This window comes from Lygodium microphyllum, chromosome 6 (genome assembly GCF_053477565.2).
Source record: "Lygodium microphyllum isolate KBCC chromosome 6, Lygodium_microphyllum_v1.1.10, whole genome shotgun sequence".
Taxonomy (NCBI): domain Eukaryota; kingdom Viridiplantae; phylum Streptophyta; class Polypodiopsida; order Schizaeales; family Lygodiaceae; genus Lygodium; species Lygodium microphyllum.
The window spans coordinates 6,218,533-6,243,271 of NC_141140.1; the positions used below are offsets into that span (position 1 = coordinate 6,218,533).

General features: G+C 39.0%; 1 protein-coding gene across 5 annotated transcripts; it reads right to left on the reverse strand.

Moving 5' to 3' along the window:
* Positions 1-20,652: 20,652 nt before the first annotated feature.
* On the reverse strand, positions 20,653-24,534 carry LOC148034273 (uncharacterized). Of its 5 annotated transcripts, XR_015691195.1 has the most exons (6): positions 23,601-24,534; positions 21,436-22,201; positions 21,287-21,349; positions 21,055-21,201; positions 20,933-20,989; positions 20,653-20,832 (listed from the first exon to the last, which is right to left on the reverse strand). XR_015691195.1 is itself a non-coding variant. In XM_087680481.1 (5 exons), exons 2-5 carry the CDS (start codon positions 21,529-21,531, stop codon positions 20,674-20,676), a joined length of 375 nt encoding a protein of 124 aa, XP_087536607.1. In that variant the 5' UTR covers positions 21,532-22,201; positions 23,601-24,534; the 3' UTR covers positions 20,653-20,673. The 5 variants fall into 5 exon arrangements, 1 of the variants encoding a protein (XP_087536607.1); XR_015691193.1 differs by having other exon boundaries at positions 20,933-21,201; XR_015691194.1 differs by having other exon boundaries at positions 21,055-21,349.
* Between the last annotated feature and the right edge of the window lie 205 nt (positions 24,535-24,739).

A 24,739-nucleotide genomic window follows, 5' to 3' on the forward strand; every position in this document is an offset into this window, starting at 1 on the left:
AATCCACGAGGAAATGCATCATGGAATCATCTAGGCTTCCCGAGTTGAAGAGGAGGGTATGTTCAAAGGAGGTAGCATTAGAGTTGTAGATGATAAGAAAATCATAACGCCCATGGAGAGTGGCAACAAAATCCACACCTACCCTAGGAGGGTACGCCATGAACGTGGGGTTGCTTCTCTCGTAGGGTAGGGTGTTACAAAAAGCCATCCAGGCAAGCATGCTGATGTTGCACACCCCCCTTCTCCAAAGGGGTTGGCAGTTATATCCCTGTATAGTATGTGGTACTTCAAACACCTTGTTTTGCCAAAACTCAGCTTCTTCATATCCCCAAAGAGTGGGGATCCTCTCCCTTTCCTCCAGCCACTTCTCTCCCTATCGGCTGCCAGTAATCACCTCCTCCATCACCTTGAGCTGTAGGACCCTCCGCAAGCTATTGGGCATGAGGAAGCTGAAGGTGAATGGGTCTTTTTCTCTTTCCTGCCACTCCCAAACTACCAACTCTACATGGAATCTAGTGGGGATGTCATCAAGGCACGGTGGGAGAGGTGCGGATGGCTGCACGACTGGTTTGGCTCTTAATTGCTTTCTAGTTTCTTCGACTAACTTTCTCCATCTTTCCCTGAGTGGGGCTTGTCTCTCTGCAGATGGACCAACCTGTTGTTGCTCTTGGGAATGCGGCGAGGGGGGTTGTGGGATCACCTCTTCTCTGAATCTCCCCATATCGAATTCAAGCTCACCCTCCTCCCCTTGCTGGTCTTCTTGTTGTGCTCCTTCTTCAAAGCCCATTGCATCAATTTCCTGGAACACTATATTGGGGATATGGGAATTTCCCATAAGTTTGGGACACGTGGTCAAATCTTTGGATTTGTCGTAACTTGAACACTATAGCTCCAAATTGAGCACTCTATAGCTCAATAGATTCCATTTTTCAAGCTCTTTCCAATGATAGGTCACATCATATGCTTTTGAGAAATTTATGGGCATGTTATCCGGGTGCTACCTTTTTATTATTCAAAAAATGGGAATTGGGAGATTCCCAAACTCACTAATATTGTGATCTGGGGGGTTAGGCTGGCCAATAGCAAGGTGTAAGCTGCTACATTCTCCAACACAAGCATGCTGATTTGATGCATTAAGATGTTGTAGTGCTTGTTGGAGAAGAGCGCATGCACTAGCTTCGCTTGTAGTCTAGCTTTCACATCAGGAATGACCCGGATGTTGATGCCGTCATTAGTTAGCACATCCTCCTTTTTCATTTTCAGCATGGCATACACATCCCTCTTCTGCTTTTTCTCTATCTTTGGCTCCAATCCCAATGCCTTCTCCACCAAGGCTGGGTTTACGTAAACCTGCACCTGTTTAGCATTTTTTTCCCTTCCCACCGTCACGGTACCGCACTCATTGTCAGGGTCGTATGTCCTAAGAAACTCCACATACTTCGTGTGATCAGGCTCTTGCACAAATTTCTCAAGGTACTTGGTTAGGTTGCATTGCTCGATGACTCTCTTGGCCGCTTCCTCCTTCGCCACCACACCCTCTACATTATGAATGGTTCAGAACTTGAGCTGGCTGTAGGCGCGGCTTTCAAGGGTGATGCGGTATTGCGTTCTTTCCTCCTCCGTGAACAGAAGTCAGTGGGCATGGTCTTGCTGCGATATCTTTTATTCATGTCATGATCCCAAGTTTCCATTAGTGCTTCCAAATTAATAATTTCTTGGAAAAGTCATAATTAGAAAGAAAGACTCTATATGTTTATTGAATGAAAGCATTAAAATCCCATCCAATGTAGAATCTTCCCTTCAGAATTTAACTTTTTTCCCTTTATTTCAAAGTTCTCGTGCCATTTTTCCTACCTCGCCCGTTTTTTACATGTTTATGCATTTCATCTCACCCCCCTCCCCTTCTAGCTCGAGAAGAAACCTTCCTAGGTTTCAAGGTTAGGAGGTCAGGGGCATTTTGCAATGGGTCTATAAGTTACGAGCATAGGAACCAACTGTAGAAATTGGGGTTGTATTCTAACTAAGCTGTTAGAAAGTCACCGGAAGCGACGCGACTAGCAATATGTAGCTCTTTCTCACTCAATAGGAAATTAAGATAAGGGTGTCCTTTGATTTACTCTTCCAGGGGTTGGCCACGAAGAGTGGTTAACACTCTATACGAGGCTGGTGCGACGTAAGTGGGATCGTACTCCGCTGTTTTGATTGCACGTTGCTGCTCAGCGTTTGTCATGACTTGGCACCCTTCAACTTCCCATTGCAACCTAAGAGTGTACCAGTGCCTCAAGAACGGGGATTCAGTATCAGCAAGTTTTGATATTTCTACAATTTCTTGGTTGGTGATGGCAGAAGTGGTTCGTTGATCATATGACGTGATGAGACACTATTTGAGGGCTTGCTCTTTAGAGATCTCTCTGTTGAGCGATTCAACACGGAGTTAGCTGTTTTTGCGAAGGCAAGTTCAAACGTCTCCCAAGAACAAGGCATCGTACAAACTTCGATTGCAAAAGGTTCGCGCAACAATCCTAAGTCCAACAGATTGTAGCTCAGAGCTAGCTCTCTGAAAGTGACATCTAGTCGTCTAATGCAATCAACCATGTCATCCCCCCTATCTTCAGCTAGATCTGAGGCCAGTGTCAAAAATGATTTTCGCTCATAGGAGGGTTTAAGACGTGCTGGTGGTTGGGGTTTGATAGAACTAGAGCCTTTGACAATGAACAGTTGCGGTTGCGGTTGTTCTTGAGATCGCATTTGGACCTCTTGGATTAGGGTTGGGGAAGTAGCAGCTACATCCGATGGACTACTGCCTTCAGAATGGATCATTGTAGTCAGATTGGCTCTAGCGGGTGATGGCTCATGTGACGATGTCTGTCGTTTGGGTCAATAGGCTTGTTTGACACTCTTGGGCATGTGCGTGGTTGAGCGGATCCATATCCAAGCGTTCCCCTCATAGTAGCCTTGTACGTGTAAAAGGGCTTTAGGGACCCACCTTTACTTGATCATGCTCCGATTTCTGGGCTACGCCTTGGTTTCCTAGATTTAGAGCTTCGAGTCTTATAAGGATGTGTGCATCGACTCCTAGGCAACGGTTGCGGTTGTTTAGGCTTCCATTGAAACCTAGGCTGTTGGACCTTAGCTTTTGCTGCCATGAGCAACGGTTCTTGAGAGTTGGTGGGTAGTGGTCGAGCACTACCCTTCTCCTTCGATTTGGCTGCTAATACTTCTATTGATAGCCTTGCGAATTGTGATGAGGTCGTGCAGCCCTTGTTGAAAGCTGTAACAATGCGAATGTTGCCTATGGTGAGGTGGATGCGCTGCAACTCATAGTCAACGTTATAAGGAGTTTGATTTTTGAAGGTTCACCCTAGCAGCGACTCCGTGCCTGCTTCTTTGGCGTTTGTCAACACGTAGAAGATCATTGGTACAGTCTCAGAGTCAATAGAAACGGCGGCCCTACACTTGCCGAGAAGTGTGTATGAGCGGCCCCCATATGGGCTTAATTTGGCATTAGTGGGTTGTAATGGTGGTTTGTCAAGTTGGGTCCAATGATTGTGAGTCAAGGCATTGAAGTCTGCTCCCTCATTGATCAAGGCATTGAAGGCGCATGTTTTCTTGGCAGTGACCGTGATGTGTAGGTATGCGGGCTCTACGGCTTCCTCATCCTCCTCATCGACTTCCGTGATTGTGGCTACCCGCACTTTGACGGGCAGTTCCAGTTGCTCATGTAAAGGATGCATGGGAGGATAGTACTTCTTGATATGACTGCCATTGAAGAAGCCTATTCCCTCAGAGTCTAGAGTCTCGAGCTCAATGTTGCCCATCGGCTGATTACACGAACTTTGAAAGATCCAAGACCCCTAATTTCATTTTTGGCTTATGCCCCTTAACTAAGTATATGAGCACTAAGTCTCCCTATTCGAAGTCACGTTGCTTGACGTGCTTGTCAAACCAACTCCTGTGTCATGCCTTCTCACATATGAGCACATAAGTGGCTAGAAGGGAGTCTCCGAGAGGCATTCGAGTTCAATTAGGCATTACGTCCCTGCCTCCTTTCCTTCCCATCCTTCCTGAAGTGCGATTCTCAAGGAGAATTGCTTCGGTTCTGTAGGTCAACCTAAAGGGGGTCTAGCCGATAGTTGTTTTATAAGCTGTGCAGTAAGCCCACAAGGCTGCCATCAGCTTGTTATCCCAGTCGCGCTACGCGAGGCAGTGTGCGAGGCAGAGACTACCTTGGTTAAGACATTGACAAGAATCTTATTCTTTGACTCTGCCTGGTTGTTTGCTTGAGGGTAGTATGGAGTGGATTTCCCATGGATAATTAGGAAGGTGGATAGGAGGTGCGCTATCACTTCATTGATAAAGTGTGTGTCCTAGTCACTGACTAGTTCGATGGGGCAGTCAAATCATGAGATCACCTACTCCTACAAGAACTTGGCAGTCATTCGAGCATCATTCTTTCGTGTTGCTCTCACCTCTGCCCATTTGGTTAGGTAGTCTGTGGGGCCACAATGATGTATTTGGCTTGCCAATACTGCGCAGCCGGGCTGATGGGTCGTATGAAGTTGATTCTCCATTTTTTGAAGGGTTGTCGTGTAATGATTAGGGTCAACTCCATTTGATCCTTTCAAATCGGGACCTTTGTCTGTTGACACTCATCGCAATGCTTAAAAAATCCTGCTGCATCATGAAATATTGTTGGTCATCATAGTTGAGACTGCAGCACCTTGTGGGCCAGCATGTCTCCGCTAAAGTGTCCACCAGCAATTTCAATGTGTGCCTCTGAGAGCACGTCGTGCATCTCATGCTCGCACATGCATCTGCGCAACAATCCATCTTGCCCTAGGTGATACAACTGGCCTACTATCAACTAGTAGGGTTGGATCTTGAGAATAAGTCACCTCAGTCTTGCCTTCTCTATCGGGCATTCAGGTAGTCTGTGCTCAAGCACTTGGACTATGTCATCTGCCCAATATGGCGTTAGATCAGCCTTGAATAAATCTCTCTCGCTAGAAAGGTTAAAGAGATGGGCGTATGGCGATTCATCGGCAATGCCTTCTCCAGCGGCTTCTTCTATGAGGATGCGTGACATATGGTTAGCCATGTAGTGTTGTTTTCCCTTCCGTATAACCATGGAGAAGTCAAACTCCAAAAGCAGAAGGAGCCACCGAGCTATGCGTCCTGTAGTGCAAGGTTTATTCACTAGATATAGCAAGGTTTGATGGTCCGCAAAAAAGGTAAAGGGTGTAGCCAATAGATGTAATGTGTCCACTTGTTATCTTCAGGGCACGTCTTAGCAGTCCATCGGAAAGGATGTCTAGAAAGCTCCGCCCAGCACTCCCATGGAATGTTATGGGGTTTCCGATCTAGGACTTTCCATGTCTACCACGTAGCGGAAGTATTCCGGCCATTCCCACTTAGGACCGACCTGAATTAGGGTTTTCCCTATTGGTCATTTCCTAACGGCAACTAGTGTCGAACCCGAGCGAACTACTTTACGCAAAAACTCTAGGTTCGAACTGGATTCATGCTGCACTTGGTTCAAGGAGAATGGGAAAGAAGAGGGATGCGAAGCTCAACCCCTCTGCCATAAGGCATAGTCCCATTCCGTTCCCCTAAAACAACATAAATCAGGATCATCTATAACTTAGACTCTAGGTCAATGCTCTTGCGGTTCGTATTCTTTGAATGATCTTCTTGCTGTCCATCTTTATTGAGAAATGTTCCCGGCCAACCGCGACCACCCATCCATAGGACGGACCTATGGCCACATCCATCGCACTTTCCTCAAGTTTTTTAGTTATTTAATTACCTAACACATTTAGTTGGACATGTATCAATTAGCTTCCTTAATTAGCCCGTTAGATATTGGTTCCTTCACGTAATCATAGCACTTGACATAGAAAAGCAATGTCAAACAAGTTCCTTTTTAACAGGTTATCATATTTATCTTTGAAATACATAAAGTCCAACCCGTGGGCTTATCCACAATCCGCCCGCAGGCTATCCAGCAATCCGTAGGGATCATTAATCCAAGATTCCACCCGTAGACTAATATGCGGGCCTCTAGATCCAATCTCGAGTCACGTTAGCCTCTTGTGCAGGGCTCGGAAGGCAAGGGATTTACGGCCAGAGCCCCCCCTGGCACCCAAGCGTCCTCCTGCTCCAAGTAGCGCTTAACGGAGAGATTTCTCGCAGCGGGTTCGGTCCACCTTCCCGGCGCGGTTAACAACCCCGTTGGTTAGGGTCAGGCAGGCAATCGTGGATAACTGAAGCTGTCTCTCCCTTCAGGCCTTCAACCTGAAGCATTAGATATCCATTTATCCTTTAATTCTTTGAGCAAACAAAGCAAAACAGTGCTCTTAAAATTGTTTACAAGCACAAACAATTTCGATCGTTATTTTTAGCCAACTGCTAAGGAGTGAATCCTTCTTTCCGAATGCATCCCGCACTCGATCCGGGATTACTTCTGACTTTTCACGATCCCCTATATCCTGGGTTAGGGCGTATCCTATTAACCTGACTTGATCAATACCTTAAGTTCATATGTTATTCCAATTTATTGGCTTGTCCTTTGCTTCCAAGCAATTATCTTTACCCCAGAAAGATACTATATTAAGACGATTATTCATCCTCTTGCAAGATAACTTACGTAAGAGTCTGCCAATCTCACTCCGAGGAATTTGCCATTCCCTTGTGATCAAATCACAAGATCATGCGACTCTACAACTTGATGCACAAGTGTCACATCAATTATGGGACTATTTACCCATCGAATGGAGTCATGAAATAATCTATTCCTGATAGCATTAGGCCGACTTGTCAGTCCTAGGGTTTCGAGTTTCATCTTTTTAGCAAGAGATTCTTAGGAAAACCCTAGATTACTTCTCGCAAGTATGTCCTACTGTCCCTACATTCTCTGAATGTGGGCAAGTATTTAGGGTATAGGAGTTTCAGTTTTTAGCAATACGTGCGACAAGATAAATGTCTTCAGTGGGCTAACCCTAGTCAGTTCGTTGGGATACGTCGCATTGAATTAACCCTTTTCTAAACAAGTACTCTGCAGTTTTAGGTGTTTAGGTCTATGCCAATTCAACCTATCTATTCCTAAAGATAATTACGCTATAATTTTCATAACCACATGACTTATTGTCTACGCGTAAGTTAATTTTCAAATCCTAACTTTTCGGTTTAAGACCAAGCATAGGTTAGGTTATAGCCTAATTCCAATTAATCATTCTATAACATGCAAACAAGATTCATGCTAAAATATGCAGTATTTTACTACTTTCATTTCTGAATGAATTTGTCGTATGCAGAACTTACACACCCTTCTGTTAAATTAAGTTCTTAGACCACTTGCCTAATTAAATCTTCTTCATGTAGTCCTAGCAATTTCCTACGATTGCTAATAACTTTCTTTAAGAATCATTCCAAAAAAGATATTCAATAATGAAATATGTGGTTTATTCCTTTCATGCTTAATCGGAGTGTACTTTCATAATTCCATTTTGTAAATGTGGACATTAATCTACTTTCAATTCATTGCAATGCACAAAAACTACTTGCTAGAAATGCATACTAATTTTCTACTCACTTTATTTTGCTTATTTTATTGAAAGTACTATTGACCAAACTCTTCCGTCGTGAGCTAATTCTTTTAAATTAACAAAATTATTTAAGATAAAAAATGCATCCTATCTCCAAAAATCATCCACGAACGTAAAATAAAAATTAGGAAGAAAACCTGGACTTGTGGTGAGATGTCCACATGGATGTTTTTCACCAAGGTAGAGGGTCTACGATTATTGATGAACAAGCTTCAACCCCCTAATCACTGAGCTAAATGGCTAATCTCTTTTTAAGAGTTATGAGATTCAAAATAAGCTACCACTACAAGAGAAAGGCCCTATAGACGCGCACTGTACACGCGAAATAGCGGACGTGTTTATCAGCGCATTTATCAGCGCATCTATTGGCGCTAGTATATAGACGTGAATAATGCGTCTATATACCCACGTTTTTAAACACGCTTATAGATGCAAAAATAAATTCACATATTTTTCATTTCTCATAAAGTCCCTAAATATAACCAAACATCTTAACAGCTAGTATTTTTTTGAATACATTACCAACTTTACTTCTTTCTGAGTATTACAAATATACATCCAATCATTCAAAGCTAATTATATATGCTACAATGAATGATCAGTCTCATCTTCAATGAGATCGGCCCTTGCTTGACTATCTACCTCTAGGTCTATGTTACCAATAGACAATGAAACAAATAAGTCTATCCCACTGCCAGATGTATTGCTATGCTCAATTTCTTCATCATCATCTGCAACCATATTTTTATCCTCTTTTGCTCTTCCTTGAACATCCTCGTGGGGATAATCTTGCACTGCATCATGTACATCATCGATCATGGCATCATCATGTGCATCATCATTGATTATTGGATTGTCATCAACTATCTCTATGTTGGTAGCATTGCCATATAATGGTTTTGAACGATTAGATATGGGGATGACGTGCCACCATCAGTTATTGTTTACCATTGGGTGATACACAACCTACATTTAAAAAACAAAAAGTAAGCAGCTTAGATATTTATTGTATTTTGAGAATGTATCAAGAAGTAATATATATGAAAATAAATAGCTTCTAATATACCTGCTCACATTGTTGAGGTAGTACCAATGTGTCATTCTTGCCTTGGTAAAATTTTGTAGAGTCAATCACTACAAAACCACTTGGATGACGTCTAACTGTGCAATGCTCACCCATTGTTACTACTTCTTTAAACCACTTCACATCTAGTATATATATAAAAAATCGCCTAAAGTCAAGCTTCAAAATATCTTAGATCAAGCCACAACAACCTTCCATGGTGCCATTGGTAGTACATTGTTGAGATCATATTAATGATTTAGTTAAAGATGAAACATGTGAAATTATTATATCATACATAACTAAAGATAATTTAATTATAAGTATGTCTCACCTTTGATAATCAACCTCGTGCGTATTCCCACTCCTCTTGTGATATATCCATCGCCTCCTCTTTTTCCATCTTCTCCATTTCTTCATGTAGCCAATCTATATCAATATGACGTGGAAGGGCACTTAAATGTTCTAGATATGGGACATTACGTCCATGTCTAGCACGAAATGCTCGCCTTTCTCTTACTCTTCTTGCCCTTGCTTCTTTATATAGTGTCACCCATTTGCTCATTACTTCGTTGTTAAGCACACAAAATACATTTAACTTACGAAGTTCCTCTTTCATTAGCACTTTGCTCCTTCCTTTTCCTCGAGGTATTATAGAGGTCATCCTCAAATCTTCATCATATTTCCATAGTCATGGTAAAGAGGGGTTCACTTTAGTAAGATATTTAGAGATTTGTATAAGGGATGATTGCACTAACCAACCCTCAGCCATGCTTCCCTTGGGGCGTGCATTTTTCCTTACAAAATCTTTTAGGGTTTTCATAAAGAGCTCTAGAAAAACTCCACCTTGCATGAACTACCCCACAAATTGCGATCTCATCAATCAGATGTACGAGTAAGTGTACTTGAGTAGTCAAAATGGAGCGAGGAAAAGTTTCCTCCACCAAACAAACCACCTCAAGGGACAATACTCGAGCCTCTTGCAACGTATTTGGATCGATTTCCTTCAAACTCACAAATCTACCAACATGCAATTGAGAACAATGATTAGTTTGTCCATAAATTCAAGTGGGTTTACTACATGATGTACGTAATATATAACCTAAAAAATAAGTATAATGTATACATACCTTGTGAGCTCACCCATCTTGTAAATTATATCACACACATCTTTCGAAACATAATGGGATATGCTAGTAGGAAGAATGAACTGTATGTAAATATTCATACATTGTTAATTAGTCTACATAGGTACTCTACTAATTAATATATTTATGGCTCTGAAAATCCTTACCTGAATCATTTTGTGCCAATTGTGAGACTTCAAACTGGATAGATGCTCCACACCTCTTTTCTTTTTCTTTATGAAGGCTCCCTTGAGGCATCTCATATATCCTGTGGGAGTTTGAAAGCTACATATCTACTGCTTCATCATCTTTTCTTCGGTCTTCAAGGTGCATGCGGTAACTCAATCTTTCCTTTGGGTTCGATGCGTGGCCAAGCTGATCTCCTACGTCCAATGCTACGTAAATCCTCCCTTACATTGACAGAATCACGAGCCCCGATTAAGTGATCCCATAATGTAGAGGCAACATTCTTTAAAATATGCATGGGGTCCAACAGGTGGTTGATCTTGAGTTCAGTCCAATATGGGAGATGAAAAAATATAGAGAATCTAAGGAACAAACAATATATTATTTCTCGTTCTCATAATGGAGTATACTTTAAAGACAAAAAAAAGTAGTAAACTAGTTACCGACTCATGCCGATCATTGGCGTGTGTCCAATTGTCCTTCCAATCTTGAATGGTCAGAGATTGTGGAGCTCTTCCATTAGTGAGGGGTGCATATTTGGGGTGGTCAATAGGAAGAAAACGATGATGATTGTCATAAATAACCTTCTTCAAGCGTGTCGGTCTAGAAGAAACCAGAGAGGGACCACTTGCCTAATTAAATCTTCTTCATGTAGTCCTAGCAATTTCCTACGATTGCTAATAACTTTCTTTAAGAATCATTCCAAAAAAGATATTCAATAATGAAATATGTGGTTTATTCCTTTCATGCTTAATCGGAGTGTACTTTCATAATTCCATTTTGTAAATGTGGACATTAATCTACTTTCAATTCATTGCAATGCACAAAAACTACTTGCTAGAAATGCATACTAATTTTCTACTCACTTTATTTTGCTTATTTTATTGAAAGTACTATTGACCAAACTCTTCCGTCGTGAGCTATTTCTTTTAAATTAACCAAATTATTTAAGATAAAAAATGCATCCTATCTCCAAAAATCATCCACGAACGTAAAATAAAAATTAGGAAGAAAAACCTGGACTTGTGGTGAGATGTCCACATGGATGTTTTTCACCAAGGTAGAGGGTCTACGATTATTGATGAACAAGCTTCAACCCCCTAATCACTGAGCTAAATGGCTAATCTCTTTTTAAGAGTTATGAGATTCAAAATAAGCTACCACTACAAGAGAAAGGCCCTATAGACGCGCACTGTACACGCGAAATAGCGGACGTGTTTATCAGCGCATTTATCAGCGCATCTATTGGTGCTAGTATATAGACGTGAATAATGCGTCTATATACCCACGTTTTAATGATGACATATATTTGATTAAGGGTAAGTATGAATAAAATAGAGTATACAACTACCTGAACACTCTCCATAGCTTGGAAAGTCATGCATGGTCCACAACAACATGCCATTTAAAGTGAAATCTCTAGAGGACAATGATGCACTCATATCTTGCACCTCAATACCTCTCCATAGCATTTCTAGCTCCTCGATTAAAGGCTCTAAGTAAACGTCCATGTTTTTTACTTTGTGTTTTCTAGGAATCAAAAGGGACAATATTACATGTCATTTTTCTATTGCCATGAACGGAGGGATATTATAGTTCACCAATACTACTGGCCATACACTATATGAGGTGCTTTTGATGCCAAATGGATTTATTCCATCTAATCCTAGACCAAAGCCACTTGAATGGTGACTAACATGCCATGACATGAGTCTCACAATAGATTTACACTTAAAAATAAGTTGAATACGTGGAATAATAGGAAAATATCGCAAAACCTTACAAGACACATCCTTTGATTTCATCTCCTGGTTGTATCTTAGTTCACCACAAATAGGACACTGTCGTGCAGATGCATGATCCCCATGAAACAAGATGCAATCATTAACACATGCATGGATTTTAACGTAATCGAGACCTCCAAGAGATGTCAAGAAACGCCTTGCTTTCTCCCTTCTAGTTGGTAATTTATTTTCATTTGGAAGCATTTATGACAATAACCTGCATATATTGTGCAAACAGAGTTAACAAACCACAAATATTGTCTATAAGCATTTATGAATTCATATCAAATGATACATACTTCAATAATGCATTCAAGCTAGCATTACTCCATCCATAAATGGTTTGTAAGTTCAGTATCTCAAGAGATGAATGTAGAATGGAGTATGTGCAACCTTCGTACAATGGAGTTTTCGACGCTATGTGTAGGAGGTCATCTGTCTCTCTAGTGGCGCTCTCCCCTCGAACCTCATGGGAAAATAAATCGTGCACCATGTTGTCCAAAATCTATTTCTCCAAAACTTGATGGGGCATTTGAAGAGGGCTACTATCGTTGTCATCAGTCTCTACTCTTCTTGAGGACTCTTCCTCCTCATGTCGACGCTTCGTAGCCTCTCCACGCCCTAGAGGGACCATTTGAGGATGTGGTACCACATCTTGCTCAATTAAAAAAAAGAGATTTTGTTTAATGGTGAAGACACAACATAAACCAATAATATTTATGCAAATAAAGCATTAAAAATTACTGGGTCTTTTTTTTAAATCCCACTCTCCGTACATGCTGAGGTGTGACATTGTGATTCGACGTGCTAAAAAAAACATCATCGACAACGATCGCACATACATTTGATTTTTCGTCATAGCCAAGCATCTCAATTGTGAAGACGCAATGTCTCATCCTCACTGGAGGATGTACTGTTTGTTGACTCAACATGTCCCATACTAGTAGAAGATAACGACATAATTACACCTGAATCATACGGACATATATGATTTTATTTGGTATATATGTCATATTCCCTAAATATTTTGATACTTACAACATGGAGACAAACATTTTAATATTGAAAGACTAGGAAAGTCATATTGATCCAAAAACAATCATAAGCTAGCATTTAATTAGTTTAATTGTAATTGCGTGTCTATCAGCACAGTAATATGTTTTATCTATGCATATAGATGCGCAATTACATGCGCCTACAGATGCGCCACGCAAATATTAAAAAAAACAAAAATTTGTGGCTTTCTTTTCAAACCAGTGCTTTCCTGCGTTTTTAACACGTTTTCTGCAATTCGAGCTCGACATCACTAATCATATCTATCTATCACTTCATGAAGACAATGAGGGAAGGAAATAAGAGTAAAAAGAGAACAGGAGGAAGGAAGAGCCAAAGAGTAAAGAACAAGAGCCAAACAGCAAGGAAGAGAAGAAGAATCAAGCAACCTACCAAGGGAAGGGAGAAGGAGGACAAGGAGCTTGCAACCTAGCTGCCACCCATCGGAACAAGCAAAGAAGGTGAGTTCTTCTTCTCTCTCTCAATTGTTTGCTTTTTCTTTGTCTGTTTGTCTCTGTCTCTATCTCTCTCTCTCTCTCTCTCTCTCTCTCTCTTTACATGCTTTAGACTATCATCTATTGAGGTTTTTTGCGCGTTTCTTATAGCAGTTTGCAAACTATGGTCTGACTTTGCGCGTTTGTCAGCGTGTCTAGATGACAGTGTAGACGCATTTTTAGACGCATTTTTAGATGCGTTTTTAGACACGTTGACAGACACAGGTATAGATGCAGGTATAGACGCAGGATGTAATATCTTTTATCTGCACAGGGTAGTAATGGATTTTTGCTTGTGTAGATGTGGAATCCTGGATCTTCCAGCATTGATCCTGAGTTGGAACGCATGAACAACACCTTAGCGAAGTTTTCTAGAGGTGTTAGTTGTTTTTTTGGAGGTTCTCCAAACAAGGAGCAATTCATGGGGGAGATGACCAATTATCTTGGTCGCCCTCCCACTATAGAGGAGGTTTTTAAAGTCATGTCTGGGACACCTATCACATCTTTGCCTAGCACTGCCGCACAAACACCAAACCTTGGCACACCAAACCTTGGTACGCCTCTACTAATAGATACTCCACGCACTATGCATACACATAGATCAGCTGATGCACAGGGATCAACTGAAGTGCATGGATCGGCCAAAGCACGTGCATCTGCAGAAGCACGTGTGTCGAGTGAGGTAGAGGGTAGTGCCCGTCGAGAGAGGAGGGAGAGTTGTGCGGGAGGATGAGGAGGTCAAGGGCTTTGTAGAGGTTGCCTAGGAGGTGGGTCTTGATCACCCCCACCGGGAAATGAGAGAGGTGAGCCTCCACAAATATACTACTTTGTCACAGATATTGGTGGTATCTTGCATAACCCTGAGGGGAGGGAAGTGATAGCCTACTTGAGGAATGTCGTGCATGCCACATACAAAGATTGTATGATTCCCTTCAAGCACCAAAAAAATGGTTTGTGGCAAGAGGTGTTGCCGGCAGTACATAGAAGTTACCCTAATCCCGAGAATTCAAAATTCTCAGATGATTGGGAATGGCCAAAGGTGTGAGACGCGCTTCATAACAAGATGTCTCACCTTATGATACGCGCCAAGGAGTCACTGCGAAGACAAGTGCAAGGGCGCCCTGGATATGGCCAACCACCCAATTGCCACCGCAGGGAGTGGAAAGAGGCCAAGAAGAGAGCAGCAGAGAAAATGACAAGTCACCAGCATGCAAAGGCACGACGTATCCAGATGGAAACCATGGGATCGTCGCATTATGGATCGGGTGGTAGGGAGTCATGGGAGACTGAGTTTGTAAGTATTATTTGATTTTTTTAAAATTAATTTTTAGAAATTTTTTCAATTCATTATGTAGTGTCTTCTTTTACATTGTATGTTAAAATTGTTTTATAGTATCATATCGTTGGTAGGATGCCTACTCCTAGAGAGGTAGGCTACCATCGAGGTCATAACTGGGCGTCCACTTGGCAGTATTTCTACAAGGAGGGACTAATCACAGAGGAGCAATATAATCATGCCATGAGGATTCCACAACCAGAAGAGGTATGTTTTATTTTTTAGATGAAAAGTATAGGTAACTCTAATTTATTGTTTGTTATAGTATTTATATACCTTAATCCTTTGTGTAGGTGAACCCTGATGTAGTTGAGGATAGCGAAGGGGGGACTAGCAGTAGTAGTGGCGGCAGCGGCACTGACACCGGCAGCGGTGGTGGTAGCAACAATGATGCCTCTTCTGAGGAGATGTAGAGGAGCCCCATGCATGCATGCCTCCCCTTGGCTTGTAGTTTTCATTTTTGATATGTATTACTTTCAGCTAGTGTTTGCGACCATGACCATGCTTGAGGTCACAAGCACTAAAACTCTCATGTAAAAATGTTTCATCTATATATATGAAATTTCGTATTCTACATATATTGTTTTGTTTTCAGTACAAAAATCTTTGAAATATATACAAATGTATCAGCACAATACACTCATCATGTGTTATTATCAATATATGGACTTTGACTCTCCACATTCTTTTGCTTTTAGTAAAATAATCTTTCTTTGTTTTCCCTAAGCATACAATTTGATGTTGATGGGGGGAAAAAAACTAGAGAGCATGCTCTCTCGTTTTTTTTTCATACCTCTGTTTTGCACGTCTATTCGCACGTCTAAATTGCAGGAAAAATGGGCGTCTATTATTGTCAAAAATTTGCAAAGTACACGCCTTTTTAGATGCGCAGTTACACACATGTATAGACACAGAATATGAATATATCCACTTTTTTATAAATATGATTATATATTTACGGAGTGCGTCTATATGCACGTGTAGTTTTTACTCAATTGGTCCTATATTATGATGCCTATCGTGAGCTATTTCCATGAAAGTTAGAACCCAAGTAGGATGGCCCTTATAGGATTGTATGCACATGAAATAATGTCTTCACATCTCTTTTACCAAATTTCCAAGGGGTAGAGTTTAAAACTAAAGTAAATTTCAAGAAATGGAGGCTCTATTATGTGTATGGATTTGTGTTGGACTTGGTGTATTTTTGTAGGTCCTTTACGATTTAGGTTATACTTACAGAGAGTACCAAGACTATTAGATGGGAAAAGTTATTCCCTATCTTGAGAAACCATATTTAGAACATCGTTACCATCAAGGCAAAGTGATCTCATGGAGTAAGGGCTATCACATTACGGCATGGAAATATGGATCTTTGACGTGGGACATTCGAGTTTATTGCCACCATTGTCACCAAATTCTTACTTGTGTCCCCATTTTAGTGAGGAAGGAGAGATTGTACATCTTACACCCTCTCTATCTTGATTATATACTTTGATTGTCATAAGTACAAATAGATTAATTGTCATGGAACCTTACATCAATGAAGCCTTGGTTTATACATTATATTTTGATGGAGCTTCTTAAGGACCTACTAAGCATGTGAGTGTTGGGATTTTCATAAAAGACCCCATCATTGAGTTGTTTTTAAAATGGGAGTATATTTGGGTATGAATTCTTTTACTAATAATATGGTGGAATACAAGGCTTTACTTATGGGGTTAAATTTAGCTAGATGTAGTGGTATTTGTCAATTATTGGTGAAAGGAAACTTGCAATCAGTGATCAACCAATTGAATGGGACCTACAGTGTGAGAGATCCCTTTCTAACAATGTACCATTGTGCAGCCTTGCACATTCTTGAGGTCTTTGAGGCAATAACTTTCTAGTTGATTCCCAGCAAGTAGAATCACTTTCCAGACTCCTTGGCTAATTATGCCTTTTTGAAAGATGTCTTTCTTAATCATGGTCCTGAAGGGCTTTTACATTTTCCTTATAATATCAGCCCACATATACTATAGGGATTTCATCCTAATGTGTCTTTTTTTGGTCACCAATGGTTACTTTGAGTTATGAGCGAGGTAGAGATTGATCATCTTCCTATTCTTTCATGGATGCATGGGATTGTTCAATGTCGGATTGGTCAGACTCCCCTTGCCATTTATGTAGGGGACTTAGCTCATAAATTGATGCATTTACTATAGGGCATAAGTAGCTCACCTCCTTGGTCTAGTTTTATACTTTAGTAGGGTTTATGTAGGGACCAAGGGTTTGCTTTCAATCGTAGGTTGTTGAATGGTATGCATTATGGTTGATACTATTAGGCCAAGAAGGCCAGGTGATTTGGATATAATGCTCTTTTTCATTAGGTCAAGATTGCTATGTATCTCTTTGGTGTGGGTGCATTTAACGATTTTTTATTTTTGTGTTGCACTAGACAGGTTTGAAGGAGCACCAAGAGGGAGCCAATTGCTGCAAGGACAATTTTTGTGGCTAGTCTAGGTGACATCTTTCATTTTCATATTATTTTTCTTGAAGTAGAATGTGTAATGTGTATTTTCCAGATTTTTCTTGCTTGTGTGGGGAACAAAAAATCAAGGCATGAAGTTCTTAGATTAGGTTAGGTATGTTTGTGGAGGTTTGAGTAGTTGCCTGCCTCTTGCAAAGATATTGTTAAGCATCCAAGGCCTATTTTAGAGGTTAGTCCTAGTGACCCTGTCCGTCTAGCCTACTATGAATTTGGTCCTAAAAACCCATCTTAGTGGTGAGGAAATTAAGAAAGCCTAAAAAATTAAAGATAAGAATGATACATATATCTAATATATATATAATACGACGGTGTACTAAAAGGAGTTTCAGCCCCTGTAGTAGGAAAATCAAAAGAAATAAAAATTTCAAAGAGCTAATGTTCATCACGTTACGAAGGCTTGGTAGTTTTCTATGGATGAGTCAAGACGAGGCGATCCCATGTCTTCCTAGAGGTGGCATATTGCCAAAAAGAATATGAAGATAATTGGACCAAAAATAAATGTAAGTGGGAACAAAAATAAACATTGTGTTACCTCATAAGATCTTGATAAGTTCTTGGGTATCCAGACTAGACTTGAGATGGATGCCCTATTCTCTTTGGGTCACAATATTGTCATCTCCCTCCTTTTTACACATTCCAGTACCAAATAGTAAAGATTTAAGAATGTGAGAAATGAAAAAATGAATATAAAAGAGACATGCTATAGGAGTACTTGCGTAGTAGAAGTTTCTAGTCTACATATCATAAGTGAAATAGATGGGTCAGGCCACCACTTAGGATTGCCTCTTTGATAGTTCTTTTAGCGAGATTATTGGAAGACTTTGTTCGCGGCTACCTCTTGATCTCTTTATCAGATCATGCTTAGTTAGAATTCATTCCTTGAATTTTGTCAGCAGATAGGGTGAGATTTGTATTATGCTAGGTTATGTATTTCATTTGTAGCAACTTGATGCTCTTTATGGTTTATGTATGTGTACAAATCACTTCGTGGGTTTGATAGGAGGAGTTGCCCTATCCTATGGTCACCAATGAGAGTTGATTTTAAGGTGAAATTTAAAGCATAAAAGTGGCCTAGGTACCATAAAAGTGCCATTTTTGGACAAAAATGTATCGATCATGGATCAAGGAGCTGGAGTTTTTTTAGGTGCATTTGGACGTAAAAAATCCAACATAAGTGTTCATTTGTGGATATTCACAGTCCACTTGACCTCCTATTAATTAATTTCCGCAAGGTGTAGCGTCTCAACAAGTAGTTACTTGATCAAAAAGCCGAAGAGCAACTGATAGAGGCCAATATAATAGTTTTTAATGCCAAGAAGTCCCTCTTCCAGTCTGATCATGAATTTGGGATTATTTGTTCCTTTTTCTTAGCCTGAAAGAACTTTTGAAAAATGCCACCGCAACAGGGCTGAGTTGGTTATTTGGGAAGTTAAAATTGAATGAGGCCTAAAAGATGCCTAAATTCAAAAAACCATATCATGATGAAGAGGGAGGCCCATTTTTAAATGCATTTTTTGAAGATTCACAAAGTGATGGAATCCTACCTTCTCCTCCTGGGGTTGACACTCTTGAGTTTTTCACTTCATATCACAAGAAACATCAAGTGAATTGATGCATTATATGAAAACTTCATATTTTACTCTTTCTCTCTTCTCTTTCTCACCATAATTATTGTTCATAGTATGAGCTAAGATGATGCGGGACAATGGGTGCAGGTTGGTGAGGAGATGCCAAGAACGGAACAAGGAAGCACAAAGGTGAGCATCAATGGTTGTGTGATGGCATCAAGGGCTCCATTTTTTCGAAATACAATGCATCATGTGTGTGGAATTTATTGTAAGTGTCAATTTATTGCATATTATATTGTATCTCTTGTGTTTATCATGGAATATGGTTGAAAATGCTGAAGTTATGTTTTCTAATATGTGAAATCATGAAAAAAGTACTTACGTTTAGTCGTTTATATTAAAAAATTAAAACCGCAAAACGCAAGATGCAAGATTTAATGCAAAAATTGGAGATCTGTTGGACTTTTGTGAATTCAGTGTTATTCAAATGGAATAATAATTGATATGCTAATGATTCACAATCCATACTAGTCATAAAAAATAGAAAATTAGGAAATTTTATTAATGTATGTTCAAACAAAGGAAAAAACCATGAAAGTTGGTCTTATTAAAGAGAAATTAGAAAAAAAATAGTTTCAATGTGCAAACAATTATAAAGAATTAATAGATTGCATGGATGTATAGTGAGGATAGATCATGAGGGTGTGCCTCAATCTACCACAAGGAACTTTCAATCGATCCCCATATAGGAAAAAAAGAGAATTCCCCATGGAATTCCCTAGTTGAAAATACATATAAATGGGGAAAGTAAAAACTAGGGAAAATGGGACATTTCCTAGTGAGAATAAGTAGGGAATCACATAAGACCTTTCCTATGTAGGAAATATTTCCTATATAGGAAATTCCATAGGAAAATACAAAATTTTCTATGTAGGGAACAATTCCTATATAGGAAATATTCCATATATAGGAAAAAAATTCTAGAGGTGATTCCCTAGGTACTCTCACTAGGAAATCTCTCATTTTTCTTATTTTTTACATTCCCTACTTATATGTACTTTCAACTAGGGAATTCCGTGGGAATTCTCTTTTTTCCTTATCACTTTATCTACTTTGTCCTTACTCTTAGACATGCTAATATCAAACAAGAAATTACATAATAAATTTTTAAATAGAAAATTATATAGAGAATGTCATCATTTCTAAGTAAGGATCAATAACATACATCGAATGATCAAAATAGATTAAACAAATTAAGACATCAACATCTACTTCTAGCAACCAAAAGAAAAATGAAAATACTTTTAAAGGAGCATAGAACTAAAAACTAATTAAGCAACATGTGTGTCTTGATTGTTTTATCCCTTAAATCTCCAATATGTTGCAAAGTAATAAATGTTTGAGTAATCCCTCAAATCTCCAATATGTTGAAAAGCAATAAATTCTTAACTCAAAGTAGAAGTTATGCTAAAACTTCCACATCATCTAGACTAAGCACATTGCTATTTTTGTTTAATACAACTTTGCTATTTCCTACTAGCCAATAAATAATCTCCTTAATCATATCATCACTTGTTGGCTTCTTTGTATCTTTAATCAAGACTCAAAAGCTAGCTTCAATCTTTTTGAGATTCATGTATGTACTCTTTAAAAAAAAGTACATATCATGAATTGTAAGCACACCAATATACTTCAAAAGTATGGTTTCTATGTTTTCTTTTGTCATATTAACTTGCATTGAATAACAAAAAGAGAATAAGTAACTTATTATACTATGTATAGATAATGAAATGACACGAATTATAATATGAAAAGCCATAAATTTAACTACATGACTATTTTATATATATATATATAAACTATAAAGCTACCCTTTAAGCATCATTTGAAATGATAATCTCAATGCCTTGGTATGGGAGATCTTTCAATTTCTAATTCAAATAAAATAAAAAAATTAGATTATGCTTTTCATGTATGACATAAACAAAAATATAAACATTTACATCTAGCACCTTTGGTTCTTTTTCGTTGATATTGGTACCTCGTTTCATGCTCCTTTGTTGCAAAAGATCTTTCATCTTCTCACTTGGCTAGTCAACATGTAAAATAAATAGTTATGTAATAAATTATATCTTTACTTATTCACTAAACTATGACACTATTGTTCTCTCACAAACATATATCAAATACCTTCCTCTTTCTTTGACTTTTTCGAGATGTTTCATTAATGTCATCATCTGGATTAGCCTACATTCAAAACTAAAATTAGTAATCACATTAAAAACATTTATATAGAAAAAAAAGTTACATACCTTATCATTGCTTGAACTATGGATACTTTGTTCCAAAGTTTCTTGACATTTAGTTCAGTACATTATTTTGTCTAAACCATGTGACAATAACTTTGAAAAGCTGGCACAATTTTTCATATCAAGTGTCTCATCTTCATTTTCAACATCCTACATTTTAAGCATGTAAAGGATAAGATACTGTTAAGAACATGAATCATATGGTCAATCTTAAATTTAATATAAAGCAAAGAACCTCATCGGATGTATAACATTGAAATTCTTCAAAGCTCTTTTCTTCCTCCACGAACATATTCATCTATGGGAAATGAAAGTTAATGTATAAGTATCTGTATAAGAGACATTCTCAAAGAAAGTTATTAGATATGAGCTTAAAAGCATTACCTGCAATGATAAATCTGTTTGCTTGTATTGTTGTCCTTCAAAGGAGCTACTTTCTTCAAGAGAATACATCAACAAAATAAGATCATGTGTATACATCAAATGTCTCCAAAATATATGGAATCAAGTACAAAAATGATAAACATATAAAATTATAAGATACCTTTTCCAAACCTTGTTCATTCGCAATATCATCCATGCTAGGAATGTATACATCAAGTTGATTAGAATCAATAGTAGCAACATATGGTTCACTCTACCATCAATAGACACCCCTAAATGAGTATGGGAGAAAAAAAACCAATCCTACACTTATGATATCAAACTTATAAATCATATCATCTTACCATTGATGATGTTATGTCATTTGATACATTTTGAAGCTTATCTATATCATCCACTCCAAGAGATGCGAATAATTCTCTCTATATGTCATAAGATTAATAGTTCAATAACTAAGAATCTACACCTCAAATATTAGGAAAGCTAATAAAAAAAAGTAACAATCAACTTACCTTCTTTAAAAGATCTTTTTTCTTCAAATACTTTCTTTCATCTTGCTTTGTACCCTTCCACCAGTCATATATGTCATTCTCTCTCCATATGTACTCACATCCAGTAAACTTCAATGGTAAAATCTCATGGTGATTCTCTGCTATTATTTTCATGATATACTCTTTATCTGCATTTTTATAAAGTCTACCCTCTTCTCTAAATTTCAACATGGGTGGCCGATAGATATCATCATATGATGGTATGCGTATCACTCCTATTGATACTCAAGTGATCAAGTATCATTAGTTAGTATAACTATTTCAAAAAATGACTCATTATCAACATAATCATTGCAACATGTAAAATAGGGATAAGCGACATCATTGCAAAAGATAAAATCTCCAAGAAATTCCTTCAACTGAACTTGGAATGTAAGCTGGATATCTGTCACATCAAAACTTAAAGAAAAACGTTACAACACAAGGTCTATAGAGATAGTTCGTGACGCTGCTCTATAGACAACATAACACATGTGGGACCCCATGAACAGAATATAAATAAAACAATTTGTCATCAACTAGAATATAGACGCTCATCAGTTGGAACGAAATAATGTGTCATCAGCTGGAATTTAGATGCTCATTAGGAAAGAATATAAACGAAAAAATTTGTCATCAGCTGGAATATAGACCCTCATCAGCTGGAAAGAATATAAACGAAACAGTGTATCATTATCAGCTGGAACAACTCAACAGCTGGAATAATAAGGAATGTAACACTAGCACGCATAGCCAAAAAAAAATGTGTAGCTCAAAAAGTGTGACAGAACACAATCCAAATGATGACAACGATCCTTCTAGAGAGATGAAGTTTTGAAAGTGCAAAATCTGAATTGAACTATTCAAATCTCGCACATAATAGCCTAGATCCACTAGGTCTAATTATACAAACATTGATGATTCTAACAACAGCGTGGCACTAGGTCTAATTATACAAACATTGATGATTCTAACAATAGCGTGGCAACTGAAAACAAATATGATTGCTGCTTCTATACTTCTCTAAAATAGATAATTATTATACGTAATACATTCCACATTTCAAGTGGAGCACTTTAATTGGTTATGATGAAGCTCCACCAGAAGCTATAGAACACCAGAAGTCAGACCCTCAACCCACATTCCAAAAGCATAATGGATATAATACACCATAAAATAACTTCTCAGCTTGAAGTAGTGATCATCTATGTCCTTCGCAACTATCGTCTACAAACTAAGCAGAGCATACTGACCCAAGGTAGTCATTCCAGGTTACATACACTTGGTAGTTAAGTGATGTTGATCAGACTGAAACCATGTTAAGTAATTTCGTTAATAACATTAGCAAAGACCACCAAACCAATGGAGCAGATACCTTTCTGCAGTTTCCCTGACTCAAACAACACCTGCATGAATGCATCTCAAAAGGGTGCACCAATAGAAACTGAAATAAAGCTCTCTGATATTCTAAAATGTCAGTCATCTCACCAAAGAAAAAATACAACATATTGCTATCAGCTTTCTAATACCTACCAAGAAAATACTGCCCCTCTACTTCCATTGACTGAGAAAAACAAGAAATAAATGGAGTCATGAACCAGATGGTTTTGGAGGTAACAGAAACCCTGAACTTACCTCCATCATATCCACCTCCAACAATCACCACTGTCTCTGAGATAGAAGCCATTGAGATAGAGGCCCGAGCAGCCGGATAGACATCTCCCTGATACAATCTATGCCAGCTAGCAGCACCTAAAGCCAACATCTGCCTGTGCAGGCGCTTCCATCCTATCTTGCCATCACGAGGCAAAAGCCAAGCATCCATGGCACTGATCCCCCATTCTCGCCTGCAAATTAGAGCCCAGAGAGCATCTGAATTGGCAAGATCACTGAACCATCAGCATGTCATCCCAAATGCCAAAACTGAGGATACCGGGAGGCGCTGGAAAATGCCTAGCACTCGATCTGCTCCAGCTGAAGTATACTGTGATCTCCATCGTGGTTATTGTCATCATCCGTTTCCTCATGGAATGACCAATCCATGGTTACTTGGAGAAGTCAGACATGTTCTGTTGACCATGCCCAAGCACCAGAGCCCTAAAAAGTGCTCTGATCTGTGTACTGGGATATCAAAAAGCAATTGGCCTGAGAGGCTCTATTCACCACATACGATTTGTTCACTAGTACTTGAGCCCTAATAAATGCTCTGATTTGTGTACTGAGGCATCAAAAAGCCGTCAGCCTGTAGACCATTTCCAGTCTGTTTGCAAGTATCAAGCCCTAAACATTGATGTCAAGCTGAAACATTGCATCGAAGCACAGTCACAATATCTGTGTGCCGCCCAGTACAGCTGGAGGAAGCCCTAAAAGGAGAAGAGCTTCATCCTCTCAAACGATCTTCAGCTGGAGAGAGAGCATGTAATCCGAGCAGCAGCAGGGGAGGGCATGCGCAGTCCGTCGCATCGAGAACAGCACTAGTCGGCAGGTACTGGAGATGGAGGAGAAAACAGGGGAAGGTCTCCCGAATGGGCATTCTTGCCTTGTGTACTAACATAGAACAAATGTCACTTATTTCTCAACATAATGGCCAAACACGATATTCACATCAAGAATCTTGCCCTTTTGAATATGTTTTTGAAATTCCATTATAAACCTTTATCTCCATTTAACTAGTTTAATGTTTTGATATTTCAATTAATATCTACTAGCAACACTTGCAAAAATAGATACACATGGAGAGTGGCTACAAATAGGGCTAGCATTTTGCAAGACAT

Excerpts from the sequence above, each read along its gene's own strand:
- LOC148034273 (XM_087680481.1), bottom strand. The coding sequence starts at position 21,531 with ATGTATACACATGATCTTATTTTGTTGATGTATTCTCTTGAAGAAAGT. Across the intron at positions 20,990-21,286 it reads AATGTTATACATCCGATGAG|GCTAATCCAGATGATGACAT; the intron begins GTTCTTTGCTTT and ends TTTTGAATGTAG. Across the intron at positions 20,833-20,932 it reads AAAGTCAAAGAAAGAGGAAG|CCAAGTGAGAAGATGAAAGA; the intron begins GTATTTGATATA and ends CATGTTGACTAG.